Source organism: Cricetulus griseus, chromosome 4, assembly GCF_003668045.3.
Source record: "Cricetulus griseus strain 17A/GY chromosome 4, alternate assembly CriGri-PICRH-1.0, whole genome shotgun sequence".
In the NCBI taxonomy this organism is placed as follows: Eukaryota; Metazoa; Chordata; class Mammalia; order Rodentia; family Cricetidae; genus Cricetulus; species Cricetulus griseus.
The window spans coordinates 230128104-230142805 of NC_048597.1; the positions used below are offsets into that span (position 1 = coordinate 230128104).

The window sequence follows — 14702 nt, forward strand, 5'->3', positions numbered from 1 at the left end:
ACTCTACACACTGGGTTACATACTCTATCCCTTAAACCGATTGAAAATTTAGTCCTAAGAAAGTACAGTGGCTGCCCACATCTATAATGAATTCTAGCAGTCTGGAGGTGGAAGCTTGAAACTCAGTGGGTTCAAGGCCAGCTTGGGATACACAGGGAAACCCTTGCCTCAGAAAAACACAAGCCAAAGTCTAGCAACAACAAAATACATACCACAATGTGTGTGTGTGTGTGTGTGTGTGTGTGTGTGTGTGTGTGTGTAATTTTAAATGATGTCTTAAATCTTTCTATCTACTATGCAATAATATATCACCCAATGTTGAAAAAAAGGGAACCAGGAAGTTTTCCTGAGGTTGACGCCTAAGTTCACCCCACCATTCATTTCAGTTTCATTCTTTAATGTATACGAATATATCTACCCGTCAAACACAAACACCCCCTTCAGCATTGCAAAAGACATCACAGACCTCGATCACGATTTGGACAGCACTATTTAAAAACAAAAAACCCAAAAACCCTGTTCGAGTCTGAGAAAGAGCCTCACATCAAGTTCTTGCTTGAACAAAGCTAGTTATTGGCAGCATTCTACGCCCAGGGCCCACAGTTCGGCTTCTTTCCTGGAGCAGATCTCCGGGGAAGGGCGGCCTCTGCTCTCAACCCAAACTACTTGAAATTCACGGGCTCGATGAAACAACAGTCCACCCTTCCACCAAGGAAGGGGCGGGGCACCCGTGGGGCTCCACAGCTAGAAGGCCGCTGCTGTCCACTCGGCCCTGATTGTCCTCTTGGAGCTTCCCTTTCGAGTGGATAATGGGGCACACGTACAGGTGAAGAGTACCCCAATGGGACGTCAAACCATGGCCTTCTTTCACTCTGCTGGCCCAGGTGGAGGGTGGGCCCGGAGAGGAAAGCTCTCCCATGCCCTAATCGGGTGTCGCTAAGTCTCAGCAAAGTCCCTAGGGCACAACGCGCCACCTTGAGTGCATCCTCCTAAGGCTTGTAGCGCGCACTTTTCTATCCTGGGCCAGCACAGCGCTCACCCAGGTTCAGGATTCTCCCACGTGCCGCGACCTGCGCGTAGGGCGAGTCGTCCCAAGCCCTTCGCGCCGCCAAGGCTCTCCAACCGTGCTACCGGGTCGGGATCGCACGCGCCACGTCCAGGCGCCACCCTGGCCACAGCTCGCTCTTACCTGTCCCGTGCGGCAGGTGCGCTGTACCCAGGAGCAGGGCGCCCAGCAGTGCGACTGAGAACCCGCAGGCCGAGCGGGCCATGACTCTGGAGGCGCCTTGGCCTCCGTAGGGCACGACTGTGGCCTGTGTCTGCTAGAGGCCTCAGCGGCGCCGGGGCACCGAAACGCAGCTGCGCCCCGCCCTGCCCCGCTGCTCACCTGCACGCAGGACCCCGCCCAGCCCGCTCAGCAGCAGCGAGGGGTGACCCAGGCTTCCTCCCTGGCCTCCTCCTCTTCCTGCTTCTGCTCAGGTACTACCTTCCCTTGCCCAGTAGCCTTGAGGCAAATTTGTTCCCGCCTCCCCCGGCTTCAATTCCTTTCTCAAAGTCCAAAGAACCTTGTGATAAGCCAGCTCCTCCTCACTTTGCCGTCCAGGTGTGCCTGTTTAGCAGGGGAATCTTCCTGCGGAGCAGTGTGCAGTGCTGTTGTGAGTAGGCGCAAAGGATTCCAATCAGAAGTTGGTCTGCCCTACCAGTGTTGCTGGCATCCAGTCCCTTTTCAGATGCAGCTGGGCCACCTACCTCTGGTTTCAGAGGTCATTTTGGGGTCTCCTTCCGTCTTCTAGGCTAGTGGTTCTCAACCTTCCTAATATCTGCGACCCTTTAGTACAGTTCCTCATGTCGTGGTGACCTCCCGCCGTAAAATTATTTTCGCTGCTACCTCATAACTGTAATTTTGCTACTGTTATGAATCATAATGTAAATATCTGTGTTTTTCCATAGTATTAAATGACTCCTATGAAAAGGTCCGGGGCGGGGGGGGGGGGGGAGGTGCGACCCACAGGTTCAGAACCATTGCCCTAGGCCATACCATGACTTGGAACACAAAGAGTGATGGTAGATGGTTCAGGAGCTCTTGGCTGGCAGGCCAGGATTCAGCCCAAAAGGTTCCATGGCCCTATGGGTTCACTGTGCCAGAGTCTCTCAGACCTCTCAAGCTACCTAGGGCAGGAACAGAAGCCCATGCCCCAGCATCAAAGTGTGACCCCCGATTTCTCTTTAGCTCCTGGAGAAGCTGAGTCTGTCATAACTCCCCAGCCTTGGTTGGTCATCAATAGAGATGAGAAGTCACTTCTCTGAGGCTTCCCCTCCCTCCCTCCCTCCCTCCCTCCCTCCCTCCCTCCCTCCCCCCTCCCTCCCTCCCTGTTTCCCTTGAAGAATAGAGCAAACTTTAGCTCTGCATGGTTGAGGAAGGACCTCATCACAGCTTCACCTACAGGAGAGCCCGTAAACTAGGGGGAGTCTCAGATTTAGGATTCTAAATTCACTCCCCTCACCGACAATTCTTGGTTCTCCCTGCTGAATCCAGTACTAGTTCATTAACAGAAAGAAAATCTTTTTGTTATTGTTATTTTGTTTTGAGTTAGTCTCTCAATGAAGTCCTGGCTGGCTGGGTACTCACTATGTAGACCAAGCTGGTCTCAACTCAAAATAGATCTGCCTGTCTCTGCTAAGTGCTGGGAATAAAAATGTATGCTACCATGTCCAGCAAGAAAACAAAGTCTAGATAAAAAAGCTAAACTTTAAAAAAAAAAGTTTATACTGACCTAACTATAAAAGCAGATTTTCATTTGTTCCTCATTCTAGACAGACTTGCATGTCGCTAAACAAACACATTGTTTCCCAGGGAAAGTAACAGTGGGGAGAGAACTCTCAAAAATGCTACTTGACAAGTTGAGCCTAAGGAACAAATTCTTTTATTTACATCTTGTTTCTCCAACCTTGTTTAACTGACTTCATGGCTGGAACAGTTGACACCAACTTTATGAAAATGAAAATTCATTCCTAGATATGAGGATTAATGATGACCCAGGCAATAGCAGTGACGAGATGAGGAAAGCAAACAGATGTTTGTTTGCTGACCAAACTGTACTGGTCAAGATGTCCTGAGATAACATTTTGATTCTCCGGATGAAAGAAAAAGTTACTGACCAGATATGAGCTCTGTCTTCTTCACGCGGCAGAATGGGAGGAGTGAAGGGAATTTGGGCAGCTAAATCTGCTTGCTGAACCGGAGCAATGGCAGACTGAGAGGGCTGGAAAGATGGCTCAGCAGGTCCAGGGACTTGGCACCAGGCCTTATAAGAGTTTGATACCCAGGCCCACATGATGGACAGAGAGAACTCATCCCTGTGAGTTGTCCTCTGGCCTCTTTATGAGTGCTGTGATATGTGGGCCACACAAAATAAACAAACACAAGCTTAATTTTTTTAAAAATTTAAAATAGACCCTGTGCCTGGCTGACTCATGCTGAGACTGATGCAGGAGGATCGCAGGTTTGAGGCTACCATGGACTAAGAGAGACTCTGTCTCAAATAACAACAAAATAAAGCGATAGAACAGCATGGAGGACTGTTAAGTTTCAAACCCAGGACTAAAGGCAGGGCTAACATATCAAAACAGACCTGGCCGAAGGACTCTCCTGGCATCCCTTAGTTCCTACCTGTTACAGGGTATGGATCTCAGGATATCTCACATTCTACCCAGAACTCTCCAGCCCAGGGGCTGGGCTGCCCTTCCCGAGACGCTTTTCCTATATAATCCAGATATTTCATTACCTACCCATTTTGGATCTTTGACCTGGCTGCTGCACTGGTTCCTCTCTCTCTCTTCCTCTTCTCCTCTCTCACATGGCCCAGTCAGCCTGGACTTTCCCAGATGTCCCAGCTTCTACCTCGCCCCCATTTTATCTACAATAACTCTCTTCCATCACACCTAGGGGCAGGCATGTCCTTTCCTTTCCTTTTTATTTCTTTTTTTCCCCATTCAACTACCCCACCTCATTTTGACTTCTCTTGAAACTCCTTTACAAAGGCTGAAAGAACAGATTTTAAAAGCACAGAAATTTACACAAATGTGGAGAAGAAAAGACAGCGGTAAAAATGATCCTGTGGCGGCCAAAAGAGAGACTTAGGGAGCCAAGAGAAAGTAGAACCCTTCTCTAGCCAGGGGGAGTTGACAACAGGATTTACACTGTGAACTCCTCAAAAGAAAAGAATCCACAGCACTCAGGAAATGGCAGCTCCAATTCCAAACCTGGGGGTGAGGGGGTATTTTTAGCTGGAGCTGCTATAACAAGGAAGGCTGGGAGAGGGCTGCAGAGAAGTCCTATAGTTAGCTCCAGGAGCGGCTTCCTGCCTTCCTGGCTGAGCAACTGCTTTTGGGGACACTGAATCCTAGAGATATGTGCACAGAGCTGCTGGCATAGCTGAGGGCCTGGGAAACATTCTAAAGATAGATTCAGAGAATGTATGCATCCTGAATGCTGGGAGTCCATAGCTGGTCAGCTGCTCATCCTCCTTGCTAGATGTGAAGGTTCTCCCAGGAATCTGAGCAGGCCAAAGATGCCTACCGACCCCAATGGACTGGCCAGCTCCTCCCATGATGCTCCTAGCTTGTTAGTGTAGTTAGATGTAAGAGCCCACAAAGCAGCTCTCACTTCTAAGGGGAACTTTGAAAACTGACTTACCAAACAAGAGAAGGTAACATGATGGGAAAAGGCTGTACAGGAGAAGATGAAAGACAAGCCAGACAAAAATAATTGCTAACCCCCTTAGAGAGATGTAGGTACCCAAGGGGCGGGTGCAGGCGGCTCTCTGAGTTAGAGGCCAGCATGGTCCACAGTGAGAGTTCCAGGACAGTCAGAGCTACATAGAAAAACCCTGTCTTAAAAAACAAACAAAATTTGGGGAAAAATTTACAACAGTAGTAGATGTTTTTAAAAACAAGAAGAGAGGCTGGAGGTATAGCTCAGTGGTCGAGGGCCCTGTTGATCTCACACAAGACCCTGAGGGAAGAACACTGAGCTGCAACTCATGAACTCCAGTGGGTTCCCTGGAAAAGAGCAGATAAAACCAGAGGTCACTGACATCATTCAATCCTTAGCAAAAAGAACAACTGTGAAGATGGCTTGGATTTGTTTGTCAAGAGCAACCCTGGAAGCTAGAGGACAGTACTTTCAAAAACATGAAGGATGGTAACTTCTGAAAACTATAGGCCCAGAAAAACAATAGGACAGGGAGGGGGTGTCTCCCATACACCTTTTTATAGGAAAATACTGGGGGACACATTCCATTAAAACAAGAAACACATAAGGGCTGGAAAGATGGCTCTGCATTGAGTAAAAATGCTTGTTGCTAAGCAACAATCTGAGTTGCCTCTCTAGGACCCACATGGTGGAGGGAGAGAACCAACACCCAAAGTCGTCCTCGTATCTCCACATGTGCAGGTCTACTTGCACCTGCACACAGGCGTGCGCATGTACACGCACACACACACAAGTGGAATAAATTTCCTTTAAAGGAAATAGATGGAGCCCAGCAGTGGTGATGCACGCCTATGATCCCAGCACTCAGGAGGCAGAGGCAGGTGAATTTCTGAGTTTGAGACCAGCCTGGTCTATGGAGCTAGTTCTAGGACAGCCAAGGCTATAACACAAAGAAACCCTCTCCTGAAGAACCAAGAGAAGAAAAAAAAAACATGAAAAATTGGAAGGGTGTAAATAAGTTTCTAGAAGTTGAAAGTAATACACACACACACACACACACAAAACAGAAAACAAGAACAGCAAACAAAAAGCCTAACTAGACTAAGAATATAAAGTTACAAATTTAAAAATCAGGTATAAAAGGTAATTATTTAGAGTAAGGAACGAAATTGTGACAAATTACAAACTTGAAAGAATTTTAAAAAGATCACAAATGTCTGCAAATCCAGAAAAGTAATATAATATCTTTACCATACCTGCTTATTATGTCATTTTAAGGTCATTTTGCGAGGTATATCTTATAAGAAGCCATTGATAAGGTTCACAAATATGACTTCACCCATAGGTGTACTTGCAGTTCATACAGCTACTGCATTTATGGGCCTTACAAATTCCATTTCTGTGATTCCTGTTAAACATAAATATCAAAGCTCGATGGTGCACACCTGTAATCTCAGTGCTTGGGAGGTGAACACAGTAGGATCAGGAATATAAGGTCAGACTCAGCTATATAGTGAGTTTAAAGATAGCCTGGGTCACTCGAGACCCCACCTCAACGCCCCAACCCACTCTGTGTGTGTGTGTGTACTCATGCATGAATGTGTGAAGACTAAAGCAGTATGGGTATATTTATAATTATCCATATTGTAATTATCTGGAAATTATCAATTTATTTTGGTTAGAAAAAACTTTGAAAAAACATAGTGAGAACTGAGTATTATGCTTAGGTTTTTACTGATTTTTATTTTATTTTTTATATTTATTTAATTTGTGTGTGGACATGCCTATTACAAAGTTTGCATATGGAAGTCAGAGGATAACTGATTTCTTTTACTATCACATAGGTCCTAGGAGTTGAAATTAGGTTGCCAGTTTTGGTGGTAAGAGCCTTTTCCCACTGAGCCACTTTGCTGGCTACTATCTATCTATCTATCTATCTATCTATCTATCTATCTATCTATCTATCATCTATCTATTTATTTATTTTTCTAGAAGGGTTTCATTATGCAGTCTTGGTTGTCCTGGAGCTTCCTAGGTAGACCGGACTAGCCTCAAACTCATAGAGATCTGCCTACCTCTGCCTCATGAGTACTTCCAAGTAACCACGTTTTAATTGGAAAAAACACTCATGGACTGGCTGTTTCTGGCTCTGCCCACCTTGAGTTGTATTCATCTTCTAGGACTACCCACAGACTTCTGATGTTGGTCAGGACTGGGCAAGTTCATAAGGGGTTGCTGCTGTGGGCTTGTTCCTGTGACTCAGCCCTGTGGGTGGATGGAAGACTCATTGAGGCCATTACTATGATAGTAGGCAAAACGACAAATGAACTATAACGTGGCTTTGAATTAGGTAAATGTGTCTTGCCAAACCTCAGTGAAATGTATCTTCAGGAATTTAACATTTGCTTAGTCAGGTCCTAAAGTTCCTGAAGCCACTCGACAATACTGCATTCTGTATGGAACTATGTGATGGTATGCACTGGGTGTGTGTGAAAGGAGTAAAATATGTTTCTTTTCAAGTGTTATAGAGGCACTTAGTCAGGGATGCCTCGCCTATGGAAGGTGCTGCCCAGTAATGTTTTTCTAGTTTCACGGTGGATGTACCTCTAGAAAGGAAGCAGAAGCCCGCCCAAGGAGAGGGAAGGGGTACCCAGGATGCTGTGCACCACAGAGGAGTTGAGTTGTTAAACAGATGGACAATGCTAGCTGGCACCCCAAATTCTGTACCTACTCTTCCCTGTGGAGTGCCCAGAATGGAAGAATGGAATAAAATCACACAGTGTGGTTGTTTTATTGATGAACTCCTTAAATTATAATGGTGCTTGCATGAGACAAGCATGCTCACACCCCAGCATCCTGGGGCTCTCCACACACTGCGGAGCCTCCCAGAGAAGGAGCCAGCATTGAGTGTTCCAGGCTTTGTTTTTTGGGCCACCAACCAGCTCCCAAATCATGACACAGAGACTTAATATTAGTTATGAATGCTTACCCTTATCCTCGTTTCTTGCTAGCTCTTATAACTTAACCTGTTTCTCTTTATCTACATTTTGCCTCGGGGATTTTAACCTTTTCTTTCTGTATACCTTACTTTCCTGCTCTCTCTTTGTCTGGCTTCTGGCCCCAGGCATTCTCTCATTTTCTCTTTTCTCATTCTTTCCTCATTCCTAGATTTCTCCTCCTATTTATTCTGTCTGCCCTGCAGCCCCACCTAGCCCTCTCCTGCCTAACTATTGGCCATTCATCTTTTTATTAGACCAATCAGGTGCCTTAGGCAGGCATGATGAAACAAATGCAACATATCCTTACATAATTAAACACACATCTTTCATCATTAAACAAATGCAGCATAAACAAATGTAACACACCTTCACACAGTTAAAGTAATATCTCACAACATAAACAAATGTGACAACACACCTTTACACAGTTAAATATTCCACCATTGAGGCTGCTCAGCATATCAACCTGAACATTATGTGAGAGCAATAACCACCCTCCCTCCACTTCTTGTGTGTGTGTGTGTGCACCTATGGAGTTCAGAAGACAAGCTTGGGTGTCATTCCTTAAGTGTTTCCCTTGTCTTGCTTTGATCTTTCTTTCCTTTATTTCTCCTCCCTCCTCCTCTGTCCTCTTTCCCTTCCTCCTCCTCCATTAGTGGTGGTCACTCACTGGCTAGGAATTCTTCAGGTAGGTTAGGCTGGCTGGCAGTGAGCCCCAGGGATCTGCTTGTCTTTGCCTCTCCAGTACTGGGGTTTCATATGGGCACCACCATGCCTGGGTTTTATTTAGTTTTGCCTCGGTTCTGGGGGTTCAAGTGTTTGTGTTTGTGAGGCAAGTGCTTTACTGACTGAGCTATCTCCCTTAAAGCCTTGTGTTGTGGGATTTCAATCAGTTTAGTTAATGACCTTTGGGGCAGCAAGCCCTAGGGTGTGATCTTTCCTGGTACATGACAGTTTAAGAGCTGAGGAAGAGAGGGGGTCCAGTGCTCTCACTCTCGCCAGGAGCGGTTGGTCCCCGTTTCCCCTGTTCAGGATGGCATGACAGAGCAGCTGGATCTCATCATCTAATCTGTTCTATATCAGTGAGTGTTTATCCCTATCCTCCACCTAAATAAACTTTTGAGACCCTTTAATATCCTTGAGTCTCTTTTTTAAAATATATGTTATTTAATTTTACGTGTGCCTGAGTGTATGTCTCTGCACCTTATGTAAACAGGCGCCTGCTATAGGAAGAGCTGTCATATCCTCTGGACGTACAGATGCTTGTGAGCCACCATGTGGACGCTGGGAACTGAATCCTGGTCCTCTGCAAGAGTGGTAAGTGGTCTTAAGCACTGAACCATCTCTCCAGCAGCCCCCACCCCACCCCTGCATCTCCTTAAAAACTGTACAGTCCTTTGGAATTAAGCCTCGTCTTTAGACAAACACAGGAGATGCTGCTGGGGCTGGGAGAAGAGACTCTAGTCATCACATCGGGACAGAATTTGTCGGGCATTACATGGGATGACTCAGCAGCTGCTGACATGGATGTTCCAGGTATGTTCTTGCATTTGGAGGTTGGATCTGCAACTTCCTGGCTGTGTGAACTCCTTCATCCATGTCTCCATTTCTTCATTTATGAGCCCAGGGCTATGAGAAGATGGATGCCCTTTGTAGGGCACTAGAAAGATGAATGCAATTAATGTATGTCCCTTAATTGATGCAGTACTTGGTAGGAAGGCACACAGTGCAGCTGGCTGAGGTTACTGTTGCCATGGTAGCTGTCACATATGTGAATATGGAAGCTAGGAGTATGGGACTTGGAAAAAGAGCTTTGCTCCCGGAACCTCTTTGGGTCCCCCGCCCCCCCCCCTTTTTTTTTGAGACAATGTAGCTCAGACCTCAGACTGTCCTGGGATTCACTATGCCTCAAACTCATACAATTCTCCTGCGTGAGCCTGCTCCTAAGAACTGGGCTTACACATGTGTGTGCTCCTACAGTCTGGAAAGAGAACCTTGGAGACAAACCTCTGTAGGCTTTCATTAACATATGGAAGTGTTAGCTATCAGACAGGAAGCTGTCTTCCTCTTAATCATCTTCATGCTCCTGGGCTTAAAACTATGCTTGGTAATAGTGCTCAACAAACAGAAGATCTATCCAACCTGGCCAACAGTGTGTGGATTGCCCTGCTTCCCCACTACTGCCCTCAGGAGCTGCTGTGTGAATCTTGCAGCCCTGGAAGAGTGAACACAGGTTTCATTTTTTGAAGAGTGTAGGAGCTGGGGCTGGAGAGATGGCTCTGTGTAAGAACACTTGCTGTTCTTCTAGACGATTGAAGTTCAGCTGCCAACACCCGTGTTGAACAGCTCACAACCACCTGTGACTCCAGCTCCAGGGGGTATGATGATACCCTGGCTTCTTTAGGCAGACACTGGATTTTCTCTCTGTATCCCCTCCCCCCTAAGAAAAGAAAAGGAATGTAATAGTGCCCTTGCCTTCCACAACAAGGCCATGGTGGTCCACTCTGGACTCTGAACATTGGATTGGTTGGGGGCAGCTAGGCCAGGACTTAATCCAGTTGAAGAAAGAGGAGAGGGAAGGTATATCAGTCTGAGTCAAGAAACTTCCCTGAGTGAAGTGGTTCAGGGCACAAATAGTTCTTTTTAATGTTGCAAATGAGAAGTGTAGTTTGTGAAGAACGGGTCACAGTTTGGATGAGGGTCCCTTTGTGAGCCTGACACAGAGGAATTTGTTGCATCTCAGGATGAAACAGGAGGCTCATGGCATTAACTTTGCAGATAATTTGCCCCAGGGGAACCACATGGTGCAATTTTAGTCTTAAGATGAGTAAGACAGGTTAAGGAAAATCTTCCCTGGGCCTTGAACTCACTGTCACAGGTTGGGGCTGAGTGACCTCATCCGTGTGACTCAGGAACTCCGCAGCAAGGAGGTAGTACCTTCTGTGGTCACCTCAGAGTGACCCAAAGCCCAGAGATGCACACTACTCCCTGAATTGCTCCATTCAAGAGGTCAGTGCACCAAGCCAGGGGCAGAACAGGGAGCCTAGAGCTGGAGACAGCTCCTTCCTAAGCCTGTGCAACCGGCTCTTATTCACCTGCCCGTGGGGGGAGGGGACCAGGCCTGTTAGTTCTGGAGACCGAAACGCCCTCCGATATGACCCACAACCTTGTCAGGTCCCAGCCTGCCAAACTCCATCTTCCTTTGCTGCTGTTGCTTTACGTTCGGAAGGAAAATAACTTCTGAGTGAGTGTGTGGGACTTTCAGGGATTTTCCTCTCAGTAGAGTTAAGCAGTATAAATGGGTCTCATCTGAATTGTCACCTTCCTGGTGGACATGGCTCTGGAGAAGATATGTGGCAAAGTTGAGTCACATAGCAGGTGACCTTCAGAGTAGAGCCCAGGTGTTCCTCCATAAAATCCAGTTGTTCCTCCAGTAGTCCACAAGCTTTCCTCCCTAAAGCAGCCTGGTCCCAAGTCAGCAGGCACATCTGGCTGGCCAGCATCCTGCGTCCATTCCAATCTCTCATCCATTACCTGCTGCCTCCACTGACATATTGCACATTCTGGCTTCCAAGCCCAGCTCTGCTTCAACTTCTCTCCCCAGACTGGCCAAAGACCCCCATTGCCTTAGTTACCTCAGTGTGGATGCTGGTGACGAGAAGGTGACTTCAGAATCAGGAGGGCCATGGAGAAGATGTCCGGGTGAGGTGGTGAGACTTCCTTCTGGGAGCTGGAGTCTTTGGGATTAACACTGTCCCTTGCCTCTGAAACACCAGACCCAATAAGAGGCGTCTCCTGAATGGTCTTTTCTTGCCTACTTCGTCACAGTAGGCTGACCTGGTAACATGAAGAGGAGAAAACGGTGGCAAAGATAACAGCGGAAACTATAGTCGAGGCAAAAAGGTTCTGGAGAATTCCGGAGAGTGACTGGAGGCAGCAACGGGGAGGCTGAGCCGTGTGGAAGGTTGTGGGAAGCCAAAGACTGGTGTGGGGCGCCTGGGAAGCCATGTTACTGACATTGGCACAGCCACGGCTAGGGCCTTGGACCGACTAGAAAATGACATCTTTTCAGGGGTCCCTGGGTAGATGTTGATGGTGTGAGCAAAAACTGCCCCCATAGTTTTCTCCTCCCAGGTATTTATGGTCTAAAGATGGCTCCCCTATAGGGACTGTTCCTACTGCTAAACCTGTCTTCTTGATACAGCTATTTGCCCAAACCCCCGCCACATTGTTTATCCGTATTTAATAACCCCTTCCTTGTTCAGCTGTATGCAGTTACCCTGTCTCTCTCCTCACCTGATATAATAAACATGCTGAGCTTCCCGGATCCCGTTTGGCCCTAGCTGTTTCTGTGCACGAGCCTGTCTTGTCTGTGCACTCTTGTTACTCCTTAAGAGCTGAGAGTCCTGGTACCCAAGGACCAAGCGCTGCTAACACTTGCAGCTATTAGGAGCTGGTGTCCCCATGCCCAGCCTTATGAGAACCATAACGCTGGCCACTGCCTGATACCACTAAGGCCAGTGCCTGTCACAAGTCCTGGATAGCTGGTTGCTGGGGAGGTGTTGGGAGGGGAGAAAAACACGACACACCAGCGGCTGTGGCCAAGAGCTGAAAGCCTCTGAGCCTGTGGGCCCTCAGCACTCAAATGCCTGGAACTGTCAATCAAGGAAGCTCTTTCCACCCATTTGGAGCAAAAGAATCACAACCTGTGGCTTGGTAAAAGAATTCAGGCCTCGGAGACTGACTGGTCTGAGACTGTGCTTCCTGTTGTGCTCACGGCCAGTGAGCAGGATTTTGTGTCCACCCGTCTCCCGGAAGCTCTCTCCTTGCTATGCAGAACTTCATCGCTCTTTCTCCTGAGTGTTCTGGCTAGTATAAAAAGTTCTGTCACCAAAAGTGAATCCTGACAGAAAAAGTGGCATCTGGGAACTATGAGCCTGCCATGTCTAATCCCTCAGGGACTCTGGCTCTGCTCCAAGGCTGGAGCCCCACACCCCAGGGGGTGAATTAGGGAGGCCTTGTGCAGAGTCCAGCTCAAGCCTTGGGGTCTCGGGAACCAACCCTCAAGCAAGTCCAGTCAGTCCTCACAGAGGCTGCCAGGACGGAGCGGGAAGTGGACCATAGCTATTGAGATCAAAAGAAGGTTCTGAAAATCTGGCTGCCTTAGGAAACAAACAAACAAACAAACAAACAAACAAACAAAACGACATCAAGATGACATCCCAAGGTCTTTCTGGGTTTTCCAAAGATGGCTGGTTTCCCTCTCCTTTCTGCTCCTATCCTGTCCCCCTCCCACTCTTCCCCAGCCTTGTTTCCTGTGTCAGTTTCCAAGCATGTAAGTTCAGCAGTCTACACTCAGCAGGTGAGTGTAGACGAGATGGAGTTAGAGGTCAATGTAACAGCCATAGGATCAGTCTGGGGCACTTGGAAGGCCAAGGTGGGTAGCTGGATTCCCTCTTCCTACCTGTTAGACATAGGCCTGCCTGTAAGACAGGGGTCTCCCTTAAAAGACTTTACTGGCAGTTGAAGCAGTCAAGCCTCACCCACGAAGCTCTCTCTGGGGCCAAGTGAGGAAGCAGTCTGTGTGTAATTTATGTTACCTGACTCTTCCATGGTCTTTGCTATCCAGGCTGTGCTGAACTAAATCACACTAAATGCCCCTCCAAAACCCATAAAGGTCTACTATTGCCTTTGTCCCTGGGATTTTATTCTTGGATTTTCTCTGAAGAGGCTTCTCTGACTTTACCCCCGTTCTTTTAAAGACAATCTTTCTTCCTCTGTCTCTTATTCTCATTCCTAATAAAGCTCCTCTCTAGGTTTTAAAAGTAAGTCTCTCCTTCCCTTTAAGTCATGTGTGACTTGTGTGGGCGTTACCATTCTTCATCTAATGTTCTCTCTCCCACCCTGACGCCTGGTTATGGTTTTGAAATCCTTTCTCCTAATAAACCTTATCTCTAAAGAGATAGAGTCAGCTTTCCCTTCTTGGATTGACTGATGCTGCTCTTCTGTGTTACAGTGACACCACCCAGCCTGCATCATTTCCCCGGTGACCGCAGTGGCAGTGAGCAAAACAGAAGTAAGCATGTGATTACCCACAGTGACCTGGCCCCTCGGCTGCTTTTCCCAGAGCTCAGTTTTCTTTATCCCTCCCCGTCCACTCACCATTCCTTTTTTTTCTTTGATATTTGTGGGTTTGGTTTTCTGTTTTGTCACACAAATGATAGCACAGGACTTCCTTTTGCCTGTTTGGTGGTGGTTTTGTTTTTCAGTGTAGGAAGCCTGCACTTACTTTCTGTGTCTGTGCAAGTAGGTAGCAGCACCACCTGTTTTGATGGGCTCCTTGGGGGAGCACCCTGCACCCCCCCACTCCCGCTGCCTCAGGAAGAACTTGTGAGTACAGGTGGGGCAGCTAGCAGGTGGCAATTTAAGAGAGACTTGTGAGGACGCATTGAAAGAGCTGTTTACCGGGTGTAGGCAGGTGTAAGGAAGTAGCCAGGAGTCTGTTGTTCTAGGGCCTACACCATCTAGGTTGAAACTTTTTTCTCTTGAGAACCCTACCCCCCTCCACACACACACTTTTCACCAGGGTCCTATTAAATGATAAATCATTACATGTTAATGAGATGGATGTGTTTGTTTGTCTCACAAAATATAACCCAAATATTATATTAATTTGAAACTTACATGCTGAGGAATAAAGGCAGGAAAACATTGTCTTTGTTTTCCATAATTAAGTCATTATAGGTGATGATCTGCTCACAGCAAAGTGTGCTTTGTATGTCCAGAACCAAGGCTGCAATGAAGTTTTGTGAGTCAATATTGGTGGGTGCCACCAGAATCCCTTAGTTGCATGACCTAAATGCTTTTTAAATTAATTTTTACCTGTTTTATGTTCAGAAATCTTTTGGTGTTGCCACCCCCCCCCCCACACACACACACAATTACTTTATCCTATGTGTGGGTCACAACCTGCAGTTTAAAAAGCTTTG

General features: G+C 47.1%; 1 protein-coding gene across 1 annotated transcript in view; it reads right to left on the bottom strand.

Moving 5' to 3' along the window:
- Positions 1–1271, bottom strand: part of Cdcp1 (CUB domain containing protein 1) — a 39794-nt gene extending 38523 nt beyond the window's left edge. Inside the window, exon 1 of the mRNA XM_027415509.2 lies at positions 1190–1271. Coding sequence (XP_027271310.1) covers positions 1190–1271 — 82 coding nt within the window. The remainder of the gene's footprint in view (positions 1–1189) is intronic.
- Positions 1272–14702: the final 13431 nt, after the last annotated feature.